Below are 19,958 nucleotides of genomic sequence, written 5' to 3' on the forward strand. Positions count from 1 at the left end.
GATGTAACCTTATTGCACCTTCCATCAGTTTGGAATATTATTCCAGACAATTCTGAATATAATTCTCCAGTTAGTCTGAAGAAATTTTCTATTAACAGAAAAAGAACCAACAAAAACAAAAAAATAAGAAATAGATCCTGGATAAAATATAATTGCATCGCATAGCTTGACTTATGGGATAAAGAGGAATCTCAAAGGTCCTGCACCCCAGTTTAAAATATTCACACATACACACACACTTAAAAAGACTCAAATGGGAGCTGTAAGTACTATGGAGAAAAATTAGCAAGTGAAGGGTAAAGAGGGTTACAATATTATGTAATTTGGTGGGAGAAAGTTATATTGAGGTTGAGAGATTTGACAACTTGAAAGAAGTGAGAAAACAAGCAATGAAAATAATTGCAAGAAAAGCATTCCAGAAAGAGGGGCTTGCAAGTGTAAAGTCTCTGGAAAAATAATATGTCAAAGCCAATGTGACAGGAGTAGAGGGAATAAGCAGGAGAGAAGTCAGAGAATGGATTAGAGAGGAAAGAGAGTTTAGAATTATAAGAACTTTAAGAACTCTGACTTTTATTCAGAATGAAATGAAATGGGCTTGAGCAAAGAAATGACATGATATGATTTTCGATTTTTAAAACTTTCCTTGACTGCTGTGTGGAGAAAAGGCTGAGTGATATGGGTGACCAGTTGGTTGCTCATTGCAATAAAGCCAATAGGAAATGATAAACCAGAGTACTCATGAGATGGTGAGAAGTAATCAGACTTGATACATTTGAAGTTAGATCTAGCAGGGTTTAATGGTAGATTAGACATGGTGTGTGAGGCAAATAGAAGAGTCAAGGATGACTCCAGGCTTTGGGGAGATGATGTTTTAAATGAATTTGACTATGGAGAAGTGAGGGATGGCTCAATAACTAGACAAGCACAGAGATCAAAAGTAACTGTTTAAAAATGTTTTTATTCAATTACAGTAGAGAAACAAGAGAACACATCATATATGCACAGCACCAGCAGCCAGATAAAGGAAAAAAGAACATTTCTAGGAACGGTAGGCCTTCTGCGTCCCCTTCCAATTATTGCCCCCAAAGGTGACCATGCTCCTGATTCTAACACCCTTTTAGTGTTGCTTGTGTTCAAACTTTATTTTATAAAAATGGAATTATACAGTATGTATTCTCATATGTAGCTTTTGTTCCCCTGAACGTTATTTTGTGGATTTATCCATGTGGCTGCATTGTACTTTGTTCACTCACAGTACTATCTCCTACGCCATTGCCTAAATATACCACAGTTTTCATTTGTTTCTTCTACTGTTTAGTTGGATGTTTGCCTTTGGGGGCTATTATGTGTATGACTTCTATGGCCATTTTTGTCCATGTCATTTAGAAAATACACATGTGCACATCTGCTGCATATTTCCATCTGAGACAGGACCCAATACCTAGACTCAGAAGCAATATTAGGAATCTCTTTATTTGGTCGGCCATGTTGTTTACTCCAATACAATAGTAAAGTTGATATTATTTCTATATGTCTAATTTATTATTCAGTCCAGAACTTAGGTAGGAGAAAGCATTGTGATTGTGATAAGTTATAATCTTTGAATCCAGATATTTAAGAATAAAGTCATCAAATGAGACAGAACATTGAGCTATATTTAATGGAGAGGAATTTAATCCATCCAATTGACAGAAATGGAGCCATATATTTTTAAGTATTTTTAATTAAAATGTTCTCACAATCCTAATATCTATTATTTAAGCAATATGCATGTGAAAATAGAGCCTGCAGACACATGACTTAGCCAATTCACACAAGCACAAAACAGCAAATTTTCTCTTGCTATTTATGAATAGACAATCACTTTCTGTTTAGTTTACCAAAAAAAAGTTTATACAGCCCTAGCTGGCTAAGTGGATAGAGCATCAGTCTGCGGACTGAAGGGCCCCCAGTCAAGGGCACATGCCTGTGTTGCAGGCTTGATCCCCAGTAGGGGATGTGCAGGAGGCAGCCAATCAATTATTCTCTCCCAACATTGATGTTTCTATCTCTCTCTCCCTCTTCCTTCCTCTCTGAACTCAATAAAGATAAATTTTTTTTAAAAGTTTATACATTTTATGGCCATTTTGGAAGACAGGCTAATAAAATTTTACTGACCTGGGCTCTGGGGCAATTATTTATAAGAGCAATAAAATTACTCATATGAACAAAATAAAAACAAAAGCTATTTTTTAAAAAGTTTCTTCCGCAGTCTAGAGTAGCTGAAATTTCAGGAAAGCCTAATCACACTTTGTCATGAGCACTGGACTTCTCCTTCCTTTTTCCTCTACATCCAACAGTTACTCATAGCCATACCCTTGAAGAAGTCTTTGACATGTTTGATATGATCTTGTGACTGAGGCAAGGAAAATGAACTCTAGGAAAGATCAAAATTGTTAATAGTTTTAAAACTCTGATTTTGGAGACTTTTTAAATACATATTTATAATGCATTCCCCCCAAATGTTGTAGAGTACTAGCTCTCCCAACTTTCCTATAATATATAATTGCAACAATATTAGTTCAAACAAATGCCATTCTTCAATCTGCTAATTATGTTGTCATTTTCTGATAAGATCATAATTGAATCATAATTTGTTCAATCCTCTTAAGTATTTCTCTCTCATTTCTACTACAGCTTTCAAAGATTTGGGTCCCAGCCTTAGCAGGCTTGGCTCAGTGGCTAGAGCATCAACCTGCGGACTGAAGGGTCGCAGGTTCGATACTGGTCAAGGACATATGCCTGGGTTGTAGGCTTGATCCCCAGTAGAGGGCATGCAGGAGGCAGCCTATCAATGATTCTCTCTCATCATTGATGTCTCTCTCTCTCTCCCTCTTCCTTCCACTCTGAAATCAATAAAAATATATTTTTAAAAAAAGGATTTGGGTCCCATTTAAATTTAAAATTATAACGTCAAGACCTAAGAAGAAGTAAGGAAGAACACAGGAAAGCATAAGTGGAACAGAGATATCCTAGTAAATCTCATCACATTCACAAGGGAACTGGGCTAGGGAGGCAGGTGGCTGTCCGTGACAAGAGTGAGGAGATGCAAGTTCTCAGTCTCAGCTCATTAGTCCAGATCATTCATTCTCTGTGTGACTTATCCAAGCCTTAGTTCTTTAATAAGGAACTGGGTCAGTTGATTCTAGCTTCATCTTAAGTAATTTTCTAACTGGTTTGCTACGCACTAGGCATCAGCTGGTCTTTGATGACCAGCGTGTCATCATGAAGGAGCCCTTTAATTGAACTCTTTTCTCACTATAAAAGTTGCCTTCCACATATACCCAGTGACCTGATCATCATAACTCAAATCTTGGGACCCAGCAGGCAACATGTGACACGTCAGAGTACTCACCCCAGGGTTGCTGGAGTAGACCTGTTTCCACCAAAAGACAGAAGCATATGCAGCTAGTAAGTGCTCCAGCACAGAGAAGATAAGCATCACCACCAGCACACCCTGCAAATCAGAACAGGGATGGTTGGTGCCATAAGCCAGCCCTTGTGCCTGACTGGGGAATGAAGGCTCTAGTAATGGAGAGCACAAGAGACAGAGAAAATTGTTTAATTCTCTCTTCTGCTTTCTCTTTTGGATCTCTTAACAGAAAAAGGGGAATAAGCAGCAACAGTTTCATCTCACAGAATATTATGCTAAGTGAAATAAGCCAGTCAGAGGAAGACAAATACCACGTGATCTCACTTATATGTGGAATCTAATGAATAAAATAAACTGACAAACAAAATAGAGACTGACAGTTGTCAGTGGGGAGAGGGATTGGGAGACTGGATGAAAGAAGGTGAAGGGGTTAGTCAAAGAACATATATGCATAATCCATAGACACAGACAACTATGTGGTGATGGCCAGAAGGAAGTGAGGTGGGGGCTGGATGGAGGTGGGCAAAGGCAGAGAAAATGGGGACATCTGTAATAGTGTCAACAATAAAGAAAATAAATAAATTAAAATAAAATAAAAACTTTCATCTCAGATCCTTGGTGTCCCACATTCTGAAATAAGAGTAATCCATTTATTCGTGGTGGCTTTTATTATTTCCATTTTTTCTTTGCTGAGTTTTATTATAATGGTATTTTCAGGTGTAGATCTGTTTTTATTTATGCAGCATCTGTCTCAGTGCATTCCTTCAGCCTGACAAATTTTCAGTGATGTCTCTTAAATTCTGACAAATTTTCAGTGATGTCTCTTGGCATATTTTTTCTCTCCCATGCTGTCCCACTAAAGCTCAGATTAGATGTGTGTTGACTTTGCTGTATCCTCCATGTCTTTTAATTTCTCATTCATATTTTCCAAATTTTTATCTTACCTTGTTGTGTTCCATATGATATAATCAGACCTGCATTTCATTTTGCTATTTATTTCTTTGGACAGGTTGACTCTGCTATTTAACTGATATGCTAAGCTCTTAACACCAAATATTATAATTTTCATTTCTAATCTATTATCATATAATTTCTAATTCTTGGGCAACTATATAATTTCAGTGTGTGAGTGTTATTGGGGTATGGGGAGTCTTTGATATATAGGAAACTTACAAGTTGGGTTTATGGACATCTCCCTAGATCAGTGATGGCAAACCTATGACACGCATGTCAGAGGTGACACGTGAACTCATTTTTTTGGTTGATTTTTCTTTGTTAAATGGCATTTAAATATATAAAATAAATATCAAAAATATAAGTATTTGTTTTACTATGGTTGCAAATATCAAAAAATTTCTATATGTGACATGGCACCAGAGTTAAGTTAGGGTTTTTCAAAATGCTGACATGCCTAGCTCAAAAGGTTCGCCATCACTGCCCTAGATCAAGCATGTCAAACTCAAAGGCTAACACAATATATTTTATTGATTTTTTTACAGAGAGGGAGAGAGAGGTATAGAGAGTTAGAAACATCGATGAGAGAGAAACATCCATCAGCTGCCTCCTGCACACCTCCTACTGGGGATATGCCTGCAACCAAGATACATACCCTTGACTGGAATTGAACCTGCAGGCAGATGCTCTATCCACTAAGCCAAACTGGTTAGGGCTAATTTTAGGTTTGATTCTGATAGAATCTTAGGAGTTTCACAGATCCAGGAAGTTTTTAAGTTAATCCTTTTATTTGAGGTTCTTCTCTTTTATATATATATTTTTTATTTGGATGCCATATGTGCACAAGACTTGGTGAGGTGATTTCATCCCAGAAACCTTTATGGCAGATTTTCTTGAAGCTACTTAGTATGTTGGGCAGAGTTTTCCTTGTCTTATTTTCATAAATATTCCATTTCAGCATCTAACATTCTTACAGGGCCCTCTGTGTGCATTTCTGTGAAGCCTCAAATCCTGCCTTGGGCATTAAAACTCCATGATCCAGGCCTCCATGGTTTTCTGGTCTCAGCTCTTGTTTGGTGGCCTGGCTTTAGGATTTTTCTTAGTTTCTGGGACATATGATATTTTTCTTCCTTGATTTCTTTCTTCCTTTCATCCTTCCTTCCTTCCTTCTTCCAACCAGGGGTATGTATCACTAATATTTTTTAGTTTGTTGCTCTTGCCCAGGTTATCCTTGTGTTAATAAAGAGAGTGAACTTTTAATACTGCTTAGTCAGCAAAGGTACAACTCCTCTGATGTTGCAGGTAGTTCTCTTTGACTCCTGTTATGTGAGAGTGGGAGGCAGTTTGATGTATTGAGATTAGTTTTCATTAAATACAGCCCCCACTATCCCAGTGGGGAGGATGAATCTCATAGCCCCATTGTTTTGCTTAACGTCTGCCCTGCACGACAGTTGTACTATCTCCTGGGCTCTTCATGTTGGTATCTAACCAGGTGGGTTTCTGTGCTCTTCTGCTTCCTCAAGCTCCTGGATCAAGGGTAGTTTGGACAGCCTCTGGATCACATGGATAGCTGCACATAAGAGTGTGAGTCCAGACAGTTGGCACCCATTCTCTGTGATTCATGAGACAGGTAGATCCCACGTAATGAGAGACGGTGTCTTTGTCTCTACAGCTCCTATAGAGAGGAATCACAAAGGAAGAAATATTTCTCCAAAAAGGGCCAGAGTTGATGGTTTTAACCTCTGATCCAGTATACAGAGAGGATTAACTAAGTCAGGATTGTCATCATCAACAGGTGGTGACTATCAAGTTTGGGGGAAAGGAGGTAAGAAAATGCTGCCCAGAGATGTTGGCATTTCTGCTAGAAGTTGAATCCACTGGTGATCCATCTCCCATCCTCCTCTCACTCTCTGCCAGACCTATTAGGCCAAAGTATAATAATTATATGTTTAGGTTTCAGGTTCAAAATCCATATCTAACTTAATATAGGATACTTGTATCTCAAATCAAATGAAATTCAAACAAAGAGGTGTGTTTCTGGGAGATTCATTGAGGGGGGGAAATGCCTGTTCAAAAAAGGTTTAACAATTTGAGAGTTAAACCTACTGAGAATGGAATTTTTTTTAATTTAAGAAAGACTACTGTAGGAATGGACTACCCACATCCCTTCTTGATTTCCTTTTTCAGCTTTGCACAATGCATGCCCCTTATTTTGCAATCTGCTGACGGACCTCTTTCAACCATGTTTTCTTCTGTCTGTCTTCAGACATTCAGACCAACAGGGCTAGGGACTGCTGAAAAAGCAAGATTATGCAAAAGGGAGACAGATTTCACATGGCAGGAGACTCAATCTGAAAGAACTTACTGTGAGACTGACACCGTCCATGACACAGTCCTTGACTTCATATTTTGGATTAGGGTACTCTGAATAAGGCAAGGAAGATAGATGCTCCTTTTCTGAGTCACACAGTTGAGAGGCAGTCCTCAGGGCTACCAGGCTATAAACGAGGAGGAAGAGGCCTGCTCCAGCGACAACAGAACTCACTGCATTAGAAGTCAGGCTGCCGATGGCCTGGAAGAGAAATTCTGCACTGGGGTCTCATCAGAGAAATAGCACATGATTCCGATTCCTTCCATCCACTGCACTGCAACTAAGCTTCCCTCTAATCTGCATAGTCTTAGTGGGCACATACTGTGTCTCATTCATCTCTGTGTATCCCTCCTCACTATCTAGTTCATCGCCTTATATAATTAGTAAATGTTTATTGAGTTAGAAAATCTATGGATTAATTCCTGCTTTGGGAGAATGAAGACAGAAGTGTTATCGCCAATATCTCCCTTTACTCCTCAACAGACTTAGAATCATTTTAAATATGGCCTTTGGTCCCTCCTGGGAAGACCAATCTATGGCTTGTTCTTTCATAAAGAAGCAGCTTCAAAGAAAAAGGAAGAAGCAAATTGGAGAAGTTGGAATACATTCTATAGGTGGGTCAGGCCTATAAGAACCTCATCACCACACTCACTCCTGGGTCATAGTCTACATTTTGGAGAAATGGGCTCTCACAGGATGTGACTCCTGCAAAGACATTGATATACCAGATTCCCAGCGCATGCTCTTTTCTGTTTAAGCACCACTGTAGGATACCATGTGTTGGGGAGGATGGTTGCCCTATCCTCTTCTGCCTTGACCCAGTAGCTATATGGATTCAAGTTTCTGAGTCCCTGAAGGAAGAACAGAGTGAATGGGCAGCACCTTGGCCAGGAGCTGCCATGAGGGCAGCAAGCCCTCATATTATCCTGTGTCCCACATATGGAGCCCATATTGTGTCAGGTCATCCCAAGCATAGTTTTTCCTTTCAGTGTATTCAGGCACTTGGGAAGCCATCTGTGAGATGCACATGTTCATCTTTCACATTTTGTAAATAAGAAACCTGAAGTCCAGAGAAGGCAAGAACTTTTTCAAGCACACTGATGGATAGGGGACTGAGCTGGGATGGGAGTAAAGGTTTCCTGATTCCAAGTCCAGAATTCTGACTCCATCCATGCTGTAAACTCTTCAACACCCTCTCCACTGATTCTGGGGTTCAGACTCTAGCTTCAAGCATCAGGAGCATATACCAGTATAGTACATCTTATGTTCTCTCATCCATGGCTAACCAGACCTTGGATCTACCTGAGTCAGGATATGGCCTTTCCCTAAGTCATCTTTGTGGGCATATGTCAGGGGAAAAGGAAAGGTTGCTATGGAGAAGATCAAAGACCTCAACTTCCACCCACTGCCTCCCAACTCCTGACCTTTGTCAGGAGAGTGACTACAGTCTGATAATTCCTTGTTCTCGAAGGAGTAAATGAGATAGCCAGAGAAGATCTAAGCCCACACACCTCTGCTTCTGTCCATGCTATTTAGGGAAATTGACACATTATTGGATAGATTTTTCTAGAAAAAAATAATCATTAGGATCTAGCTGGGATGGTCATCTACCATATCCAGGGCCAAGGTACATTTTAAAGAGTCCTTAGTATATGTAAAAATTTCCACTGTTTGGAGCTCCATTATGTAGGGGAAAGAATACTGGTCTGAAGGCAAGGAATTTGGGCTTTACTCCTAGTTCAGCCAGTGGGCCAGTGGGGAGAACTTGGGCTCCCTCACTTGCTCTGAGCCTTGTTTCCCTAACTAATCAAATGGAAATTTTGAACTGGAAGAATTAACTCTGAAGTTCCTTTTATACTTACAAGGAGCTTAGTTGATTTTTTCCCAGAGATAATGGAAAGGATTCCAGTAATGGCAAACTGCTCAGAAAAGAGAGAAATAATCAGTTCAGTTGTTTTGTGGAAATGTATCAATCACTCAATCAATAAGTAATGTAAAACTTTCAGGGAGATGACACTGTAGTAATGGTGTAGGTCCATATTGATAGAGAGGTCTGATTTTTGCCCTTGGGATGTTTACCATTGACTGAAGAATCAGCAGATGTGCAGGAACTGGAGTGGTGTTAGTGAAAATCAATATGAGTTAAGGAAGCCTGGAGCCATATTACTGAAAATCAATATGAGCTAAGGAAGCTTGGAGGTATGCATGGAGGGAGGAGAGTTATAAATTACAAGGTTGACTACTAACCCAGGCCTAGTGTCTGAGCTAGAAATCACCATACAGCAGAGGTCTAGGGATATCTAGTTGTTGCAACAGGCCAGACTTGTCTAGAAGCTGTATCTGCAAAGCACTTGATATGAGATGGAAGCATCAGGAAACTCCCCACTTAGAATCAACTGTTTTTAATAGGTTGAGGGGGTTCTTAATTATTTATATTTATTGTTATAACCCCATTTTTTAATCACAGAACCTGATTGTAAATACAGTTTATGTGTATGGATTTTCTTCCTTGGCTTTAATTGTAAATACAATTTTGTTTTATGTGGGTGTTGTTGTTTTTCACTAATAATCATCTTGTTAGCCTTTTCTCATTAAATCATTATTCCTTTAAAGCCTTATTTGTATTGGCTGCAAGGTATTTAATCATATGGCTGATGTATAATTTATTCAGCATATCTCTTATTGTTGGACATTTCACTGTTTGCAATGTTTCACTTTCTAAAATAATTCCATAATAAATTTCATTGTACATTAAAAATATTATATGGTTGAAAGAAAGTAGATTGAGAATGACCAATAACTTGAAGGGAGAGAAAGATGGGAGCAGCCAACAGAAGCACTTGGTGGTTCAAGATGCAGAAGCACATGGGCTTCAAGCCATTGGTGTAGGTGGCCTGAGTTAGGCTGGGAGCCAAGGAAAATGGAAAGTACAGGGTCAGATGTGAAGAGTCTTTCATCATGAAGCCCCAGAAGTCAATATGGTGTTAAGGATCCAGTTGGTGGGAAAAGGGTATTCTGAGAAGCTAAAATGTTGGTTAAGCTGTGGCTTAGAGATCTGGTTGTCACAAAGAGGATCCAGAATGAATTAATTCTAATGTGGAAGCTATAACTACCGGTTAAATAGAAAGGTCAAGGGCAAATTATGCTTTTGGTGCAGGAGCAGGGCCTTCTTACATCACCGCACGATTTGCGTCCACACAAGGACTGTATCCATACAGGAGTGATGCCTTGATAAAATTCATTTGCCCAGAATGTGTACTTTTTTCCTCCTCTGTACAGGATACTACATAGAAAAGAAGCGTGTGTAGGAGGTATGACTAGTGTCCAAAAGAAGGTCCTTTCTTCATGAGTCATAAGATGGAAGGCAGCAACCAAGGTTTCCAAGTGCTCAGGATTGCCGTTGAACTTATAGCAAGAGTACCCTGTCTTGCATGAATTTTACCATTGCTGGTTTAATTCTCTGCAAACCTGTGGCATCTACCACTTGTGGTCATTTTATTATAAAAATGACCTTTTCACTCTATATGACAGGTAGACTATTCTTAAACTGGAGGGAATCCAATGGCTTCATTGAAGGCCCAAATAAGAATGCAAAAAATGTTCCACTTTTCCAGAAGCATACTGTAAAGCCAGGTTAGAAATGCTGGTATGTCCACTGCATTATCTTCTTGTCTTCTGTCCCATCCATTCACTCCCTGAGATTCTCACATAAGACCACTGATTAAGCCTCTCTCTGTTCTTCCTGAATTGCAGAGACATGATGTGAGATGATAAGAGAAGGAAAATTGGAGGTCTTAGCCTTTTTCTCCTCTCTCTCCACTTCTAAGAACTGAGTTATTCCATTACTTAGCATGCTGTTAGCATTTATAAAGCATATTCCCGCTTGGATACCCCATTCTACTCACACACAGAGCTCCTACAAATGGGTACCCGGACATCAACATGGTGGAAACTGCTGGCTTGAGGTGAGAAGAGTAGGGAGAAAAAAACAAAATAGCTCCAAAACTTGAAATCATCAGGCAACACAGGATATGGATACTCTATAAGAGACAAGAGGAAAAATACTAGAATACACTTTAAATAGATAAAAGTGGCATTTGAATGTACATTGTGAATTATAAAGAATACTAGAGGCCCAGTGCACAAATTCCTGCACAGTTGGGGTCCCTCTGGGTGGCCTGTAGGGATCGGGCCAAAACCTGCAGTCCAAAGCCACCTACAGCTCCTACCTGCCACTCTCACTCACCCTGGCCCCGCTATGCCTGCAGTGGGCTCGTGCCCAATCAGTCCCGATAAGGAGAGGCTCATGCTGCCACAGCAGTGCTCACCAGCCATGAGCCCTGCATCTGGGGCCCTCCCAAGGGGAGTGGCCTGTGGAATCAGGCTGAAACCAGCTCTACAACATCCCTCGAAGGGATCCCGGATTGCAAGAGGGTGCAGGCCAGGCTGAGGGACCCCATGAGAGGGCTCCAGGGCCTGTCCAGCCCATCTCACTCAGTCCCAATCAGCCAGACCCCAGCAGCAAGATAACCTACCAGTCGGAACATCTGCCCCCTGGTGGTCAGTGCCCATCAGCAACTGGTCGACCAGTTGACTGTCTGCCCCCTGGTGGTCAGCGCACATCATAGCAAGCAATTGAGCAGCCTGAGCATATCATTAGCATATTACTCTTTGGTTGTTCTGCCATTTGGTCTATTTGCATATTACCCTTTTATTATATAGGATTAACATGTTACAGTTTGTCATATTAAAAAGGAAAAATGTGCTAGAAGGAGCTAATAGGCATTCTCTAAGAGAATTCATATGTTACTAACATTTTTTGTTTTCTGATAGGATTATTAAACAAGCAAATCAGGGAATAATTATATGCACATTTTTTAACTTTATTTTGAAAATGTTGACAAATTTTTTATGGTTCTAGGAAAAGTAGATGGAGAAAATCTTTTCTGGACAGCAGTCCAGTTACATGGATATAGAAAGCAAACTTACCAAGAAAGTGCTAATAAAGGGGTCAATTTCAATGGAAATAAAATAGAGCAGGAATTCTTTAGTGCTGTGATTCATCTTATCTTATTCATCATTGGATTTTAATAATAATTGCTATTTTATGAAATCCATGATGATAATGGGTTTGCTGAACACTCTCTACATTCTGGCTATTCATCTAATCTTATTTACAGATAAGAAAAATGAAATACCAGAAGTTAAAATAACTTGTACAAACCAACACAAATGGCCAAGACTCAGGAGTGAGGAATCTTTTTTCTGCCAAGGACCATTTAGATATTTATAACATCATTCTAGGCCCATACAAAATTATCAACTTAAAAATTAGCCTGCTATATTTGGCCAAACATCTAATTAAGTCACCCCTAATGCCTTGGCAGGGCCAGACCAAATGATTTCAAGATAGCAAGAAGTAGTTGGATTCTAGATGTACTATGAAGATTAAACCAGTGGGATTTGCTGAAAGTTTGAATGTGGATTATTAAAGAGAAGAATGAGCCCCACTGGTATGGCTCAGTTGTTGAGCATTGACCTATGAACCAGGAGGTCACGGTTCAATTTCCTGTCATGCATGGATTGCAGGTTTGATCCCCAGTAGGGGGCATGCAGGAGGCAGTCAATTAATGATTCTCTCTCATTATTGATGTTTCTATCTCTCCTTCTCCCTTCCTCTCTGAAATCAATTTAAAAAATTTTTAAGAAAGGAATAAAAGTTGCCTCCAAGTGTTTTGACTTGAGCTTCTGAAATGATGGAGTTGACATTGATCTGAGATGGAAAATATTGTATGAGGTGTGGGTTTGGGGAGGAGTATCACAATTTCAGTCTTATGTAGGATAAAGGAGAGATGTTTAGTGGATATCCAAGTGGAGATATACCAAGGAATTAATATGTATGAGTCTTAAGTTTAGAACAGAGAACCAGGCAAAGGATATAGTTTTATTTCCCCATGTCATATTAGAGATAATATTTAAAGTCATATTACTGGATGTGGTTGCCATTGCAGCAGATATAGAAAATGAATAGAAGCAAGGATTGAGCTATAGAGCACTCCAAATTTAAGAGCAGGGAAATTCATAAAAAACTATTTTAAAAAAAAAAGCATAAAGAGAACAGCCAAGGAGGAAAAAGAAGAAAACAGAAGAATGTGATGTTCAAGAAGCCAAATAAACGAAATGTTTCAAGTAGAAGAGCGGTTAACTGCATCAAACACTTTCATTAAATCAATAAAGTTAACAACAGAGACTTGAAAATTGGGTTAGTAATGTGGCGTAAAGGAGGCAAATGCCATTGGATGTGATTCAAAAGTAAATGGAGAGCCCTAGCCGGTTTTGCTCAATGGATAGAGTATTGGCCTGTGGACTGAAGGGTCCTGGGTTCGATTCTGGTCAAGGGCACATCAATTCTGGTCAAGGGCGCATGCCCAGGTTGCAGACTCAATCCCCAGTAGGGGCATGCAGGAGGCAGCCAATCAATGATTCTCTCTCATCATTGATGTTTCTATCTCTCTCTTCCTCTCTGAAATCAATAAATTTTTTTAAAAAAAGAGTAATTGGAGGCATTGACCTCCTACCTTTTAGAGGACAGTTGCTGGGAAAGCAAGTAATGAATAGGGCATTAGCTGGAGAACATGAACTTGAAAGTATTTGACTTTGCTTTTTTGTTTTCAAGACAGAAAAATTGGAGTAAGATTCTGTGTTATGAAATTGATTAAAAATTTTGCAGTGAGAATTACTGGAACAAATGATAAGGGATGGAATTTACTGCACAAAGGGAGGGTTGTCATTAATTAGATAGACATTTTATTCTTTTTAAAAATATATCTTTATTGATTTCAGAGAGTAAGGGAGAGGGAGAGAGAGAGAGAAAAACATCAATAAAGAGAGAGAATCATTAATTGGCTTCCTCCTGCATGCCTCCTACTGGGGATCAAGCCCACAACCAGGCATGTGTCCTGACAGGAAATTGAACCGTGACCTTCTGGTTTATAGGTCGATGTTCAACCACAGAGCCACACTGGTTGGACAGGTATTTTATTCTTAGTAGCTGGAGTGAGGAGAAAGAATGTATGGACACAGACATGGGTAATTGTACATGTGTAGCAGCTTATGGACATTCTATCCAGATTGCCTCAATATTTTAGTATTATAGGAAACAAAGTAATAAATGGAGATGGAAGAAACTTATGATATTTGAAGGAGGAGATGTGTGAAATAGTTTTCTGGGATAATAAGAAAGTGAATGGGTGAAAGAAATAGGTACTTTTAGGCAGATTTTTTTAGTCCATTTGGGGTTATGGTCATAAACCAGAAGGGATGTGTGTGTGTGTGTGTGTGTGTGTGTGTGTGTGTGTGTGTGTGTGTCTAACTAAGGTTAGTGAATTCAGGTATAGAGTAGAAAAATGGGCAGGGTGAGAATTAAACCAATGTCATCTCAGAGGGAAGGTGGGGGAGGATGGGTGGGCTGGAAATAATCAACCAAAGACCTTAAATGCATATATGCATAACCCATGGACACAGTCAATAGGGTGCTTAAGTGAGATTCTAAAGTAGGAGTATAGATGAGAAAGGAAGATTGATCTGGAAGCATCCATGAAAAGCTAAGAAGACACTGTTCATTTCCATGCCTGGAAGTAAGGGTTGGAGTGGAAACAGTTCCCTCGGGGCTAGATTTCTGTTTGCACATAGATGAAGAGGCCTTTGAGGTGGGGGGACACACAACTGGGGGAATAAAGAGGACCATGCAATTAACTGACCCTGAACTCCAAAGGCCACAACTGGGCAGGTCTCCAAAGCTGGAATGAGTAGGAGTTGGGTCTTAAAGGGGATATTCATAACCTGTGGGAGTTAAAATCCTGAATCTGAAGGATGAGAATCTAGGACACTGAGGTGTCTTATAGTTACTCAGATAAACAGGGAGAAAATGTATGGTGAGATTAGTTCAATTTGTCTCACCTTAAAATGTGTAAGAACTGAGCTCAAAATGTGTAAGAAATAAGATGACCTAATTTAATCATATTGAGTAAAATTATACAGTTAAATCAATATTTCCACTATATTAAGGCCAATTTATAAGAGACTTTATTGTGTAGATTACAAGTAGAAAAGACCCAGTGGTTTTTGTTGATTTAAAGAAAGGTCTGGGGAGGACATAGTCTTCCCATAAAGTCCCATTCCATGTCCCAATTAGCCTGGAGTCACACAGAAAAATAAATGACTCTCCCAGATCCATTGTAGATCCGTAGTCAGGAAACATTCACAATATTCCCCTAGTGTTCTCCTTATAATGAGGTGGACTTACTCCAACAACTGTGGTTTCTTTTTGATGATCATTCTGCAGTGTATCTTCTTTTTGGTAAATGTGTCCGGGTTTCTCTCTTTGGGGGATAATGATGTCTTTCAGAGTGGAGTCAAAGGCTTCCTTGGTCTTGGACTGTGACAGCATGATGCTAAAGACGCTGGAAGAGGCAGTGAGCTCAGTTAGGACCCAAGGTTTGACCTAATGATATGAAATTCCCACAGATCAGACTTTGTAGGAACTTAAAATTTTTCTTCATTGTCCAAGAGGTGATCAGTCCTTCAGGAGCATAACTGAATATGGGAAGCAAGGGAAGCATTGAAAAGCTAGCAAGCTTGATACAATCCATCCATTGAGGACAGAAAAAAATGTCCCTGGGAGAAAACTGTAAACATTTAGAGGTCTCCCCAGCCGAGAGGCAGACAATTTATATACAACTTGCTTTGCAGACTTGAGTGTATCATTTCACTCTTTCTGACCTTAGGGAATTTGAGTTGATGGTCTCTAGCTCCAGAATTGTTCCCATATTCTGGCAACTTGGCTTCTTCCTTGCTCTTGTGGTTTAATAGACCAAATATGCCATGTTGACCCCTTTTTCTAATCTTAATAACCAGTCTTTTAAGCTGCATCCATATTGTCATGTATTGCAAGATTTCTTTCTTATTTTAAAGCTGACCTTGAGGACATTGTGATAAGTATAATAAGCCAGTCACAGGAGGACATGCTTTACTGTAACTTATATAAGGTATGGTAAATAGTCAAACTCATAGAAGCAAAGACTAAAATGGTGGTTGCCAGGATCTGGGGGAGGAGGGAATGGGGAGCTGCTGTACAACATGTATAACGTTTCAATTGTGCAAGATCAATTCTAGAGGTCTGCTGCACAACACTGTGCCTATAGATAGCGATGCCACATGGTGCATTTAAAAAGCTGTCAAGAGAATAAATCTTATGTTAAGTATTTTACCGCAATAAAAAAAGAAAATCGGGAAGACAGAAATCAAAGATTTACCCCAACTTAAGGATTTTTTTTAAAGTCTCTATACTTCTGAATTTCTTTCTGCAGATTTCAGTTCTCTGCCCAAAGACTACAAGTGTGCTGATCTGAGCCTGAAGCTAGAACCTGGGGTCTAGTTGGTAGCCTCTAGCTTACTACACTCTCAGATACCATGCAAATTCATTTTCTTTTATTATATTTTGTCTGTTTTGTTTTAAATAGAGTGTAACATAGCAAATGCAATCAAAAGGGGAATAAGGTTTGAAGAAGAAAACAAAAAATTTCCTTAAATCTTAACTTTCACCTACTACTATTTTATATATATCCTTTACAGTCTCTTTTTCTCCTTTCTCATTTTGCCTCCTCTTTCTTTATATATGTTTATACACATCATAATTCTATGTGGGAAACAGTTTATTGCCTTCACTATCTGATAAGCATAGATAGAGAACCCCCGAAGGCTGGGTGCCTTTGAAGCCCTAGCAAAGGTTGGAGCTAGGCACCACCTCTGTTTGTCCAGGCAGTGGTGGCTGAAACTACTCCCCCATTTATTATTATGTAAATCCTTGCTGATGGGCAAGTCTGCCTGTTGCAGGGGGTCACCTGCCTAAGGGCTATGCTATGGGTGCATCCCAGATCAATAAAAGCTTGGTGAGGCCTGAGCACTGGAGGAAGTCTTTCCCCTTGAGTTGGACTTGCTCGCCTGGCCCCCCAATATTCCCAAATTACCTCTTGTCTTTTCATATTCATTTGTGTGCGGCTCTGCTTCCTGTTCCTGAACCCTGACCCACGCGGGACGTGGGAAGGAAACACACAACAATTCTACATAAACAGAATCATTCTAACCATTACACTAAACATTATTCTGTGGACATCATTGACACTAATACATATAGATATTACCCAGCCTAAATTTAAAAGCCAAGTGGCAAATTCTGACACATGCTACAACATGAATGAACCTTGAAATACTAGTAAGCCAGTAATAGGACAAATATTGTATGATTATACTTCTGTGAGGTACCCAGAGTACTTAAATTTATAGAAACATATAAAACTGAAAGCAACAAATGAACCAACAAGAAAAAAACCTCATAGACAAAGACAACAGAATGGGGTGACCAGAAGGAAGGGGGGTTGGAGAGTAGTAAAGGGTAAAGGTGTCAAATATATGGTGACAGAAGATTTGCCTTTGTGTGGTGGGCACACAATGCAATATACAGACAATGTATCATAGAATTGTATACTTGAAACTTATAAAATTTTATCAATGTCACCCCAATAAATTTATTTTTTTTTTAATTAAATGGTTACCAGGGGCTGGGAAGAGAGAAAAACATGGTGTTACTGTTTAATGGGCATGGAGTTTCGGTTTGGGAAGATGAAAAAATTGTGGAGTTCAGTCGTGAGGATGGTTTCACAAGGAATCTCCACATTGATACCATCATCTCCAAACTCTACAGTCTGTGAAGGATCCTTTGTCCTCCACATTCACCACATGGATACAAACGTAAGGTAGCCCCCAAATTTCTGAGTCACTTCTAAAAATCCCCACTTTGGAGACAAATAAATGATAGCTTGGAGAACAACTTCTGTGCACACAGCAATTTTCTCTAATACAAAATTAAAATGGAACAATGGGGTCTTAATGCAGGATTCAATCTAATTTGTTGAGAGCATATTCTGTGTAAGATTGAGTGAAACATCAGAAAAACACAGAGAAATGTAGAAAATCACAACTTCAAAGCGTGAAGGAAGCTTAAGGATGGTTTCACCCAGTTCTCTTATTTGGAAAGAGAGTAAACTGAGGCCCATAGAGGGAAATCAACTCACCAATTCATGCAGGTGGTCAGCAGCAGAGACAAGGCAAGATTCTAATTCCTGGCTGTCTGTTAAAAAACAACAACACAGTAATCTCCCCCAAAATTTATGATCCAAACCAAGGTGCCTCCCTGTTCCTGCAGCCCAGCCCTGTGTGTTGTGGCTGGTGGGCCAGGTCACTTCTGGAGAGCTCTCAGCCAGAACTTCCTACTGTTCCTGCCACAAAGATTTTGCTGCTTTGCTCTCCAATCTCTGAGACTTCCTGTCCCTCATCCAGAGTAATGTTTATGATTACACAAGATATGAGTCTCGCTGTACTTATGCGCAGTTTATACAAAAAATGTACCTCAGAAAGTTTCCTCTTTCTATATTTCAAGGTCTGGAAAACGACACAAATTAGAAGTAACACACAAGGAAGAGCTTGTGAGGGCGAGTGAGTTGCATGGCCCTGTTTAGAATTTGTTTCCTGCATGCCTATAGGTAATTCAGCTAGTTCCTTTTGGTCGGAATTTTTTTACCTACTAGATGGGGATGGAGAATAATAATTCCACTGTATGGCTGTTGGGAAAAATAAAGCGAAAGGATGTTAAGAGCTCATTAAAAGTAGGCACTCAATAATTAGTGATAACGGTAATGTTCATTGGAATTTGGCAGAATTTATTTTCCCATTTCCCAGGTCTTGGCAAACTGAAAGCAACCCGTGGGAACTCATTTCCTAGTTGGTACTTCTTTTGGGTGCCTCTTCATTCTCTCCCTCTGGCTTCGTAAATTCCTAACTTCGTGCTCAGCGAAGTCCAGGCACATCTTTGGAAGGATGTCTGTAGATTGGGATCAAGAGGCAGAGCCATCAGGGCTGCAAACAAACTCATATTCTGGGAAGTACAGATTGTTGAGGGAACTTGTTTCTATTTTCACATTCCTTTTAAGGCGGCTGGGAGAACAGCCTTTGCTCAGAAGGAGGGGCATGGCAAAGGTGGCAGTAGCAACAGCTAGCAGCATGTCAATTTCCTGAAGGCTGGAAAGACTGGCCCCCAGGAGAGGAGAAAATCTAAGCCAGTGGGGTTTAAAAAACTTAGAAAATTCTTGGAGAGAATTTTAATCCCATCTCTTTAGTCTCCAGACCAGATATTGCTGAACAAACCACAGATCACTGGTCAAGTCGGGGGGAAAAGCAGGATGAGGATCCAAGTCTCTTGGCAGCTGAGCTCAGGCTTACACCTCATCAACAGTCTATCATTTTGTCATCTCCATCCCCATGACCAACATCATCTTAATTTATGAACACCATCATGGTCCAGAACTTCCTCTGGGTCTGTGACCTGCTTTGAACAAATTGCCAAAGAAGAATCTTGGTCATTTGGGCTTCTCCCACATCTCTCCTGTGTCTCAGAAGGAATGTGTGGAAAAATCAGTTGAATATCAGGCCAGTTTTATCATATGTAAAATCATAATAAAAAGTTCTTCTAAATTGTTGTGAGGAGTAAGTCATGCATAAAGTCATGTATGTGTGTCCTATATAAAATGCCCTGCATAGAGTCTGACATATAATAAAATGCAAGAAAATCTGTATTCCTGGTGCAACATCTTCTTCCACCCTCTTTATTGAAAAATGTACTTCCTCTCTAGATTAATCTCTAGTCTCTATGTGTAATTCTTTTTACATTTACTCTAAACTCATTCTTCTCCAATTGATTGAAATATCCTCAGCCCTTTCCAAAGAATCCTTGGCTCTAGACTGGCAAATGGCTCGTGGTGCTAAAATCTCTTCAAGGGTTCGTCTAAAGATTTCCCAATTTCCCATCCTCCCACCTAAGCTGACTGTGAAGCTAGTAAAAGTGGAAGTGTGTCTCAGCTCTCTACTGACCTTGAATGGAAGTGACAGAGATTTTTTCTTCTTCTCCAGAAATAGGTAAGACAGAGTGCATCCACTGTGGAAAACAGTATGGATGTTCCTCAAAAAATTAAAAACTGAATTCCCATTTGAACCAGTGATCCCACTTTTAGGAATATATCCTAAGAAACCTGAAACATTCATCAGAAAGAATATATGCACCCCTATGTTCATAGCAGCACAATTTATAATAGCTAAGATTTGGAAACA

General features: G+C 39.6%; 1 protein-coding gene across 1 annotated transcript; it reads right to left on the reverse strand.

Annotated features, from left to right (window-relative positions):
- Positions 1-938: 938 nt before the first annotated feature.
- Positions 939-18,119, reverse strand: LOC118664970 (membrane-spanning 4-domains subfamily A member 7-like). The gene is made up of 7 exons (XM_036325743.1): positions 17,870-18,119; positions 15,043-15,199; positions 10,643-10,777; positions 8,600-8,656; positions 6,732-6,938; positions 3,395-3,496; positions 939-2,416 (listed from the first exon to the last, which is right to left on the reverse strand). The coding sequence occupies exons 1-7, from the start codon at positions 17,875-17,877 to the stop codon at positions 2,327-2,329; spliced, it is 756 nt and encodes a 251-aa protein (XP_036181636.1). The 5' UTR covers positions 17,878-18,119; the 3' UTR covers positions 939-2,326.
- Between the last annotated feature and the right edge of the window lie 1,839 nt (positions 18,120-19,958).

The sequence above is a fragment of the Myotis myotis genome, unplaced genomic scaffold, assembly GCF_014108235.1.
Source record: "Myotis myotis isolate mMyoMyo1 unplaced genomic scaffold, mMyoMyo1.p scaffold_m19_p_10, whole genome shotgun sequence".
Taxonomy (NCBI): domain Eukaryota; kingdom Metazoa; phylum Chordata; class Mammalia; order Chiroptera; family Vespertilionidae; genus Myotis; species Myotis myotis.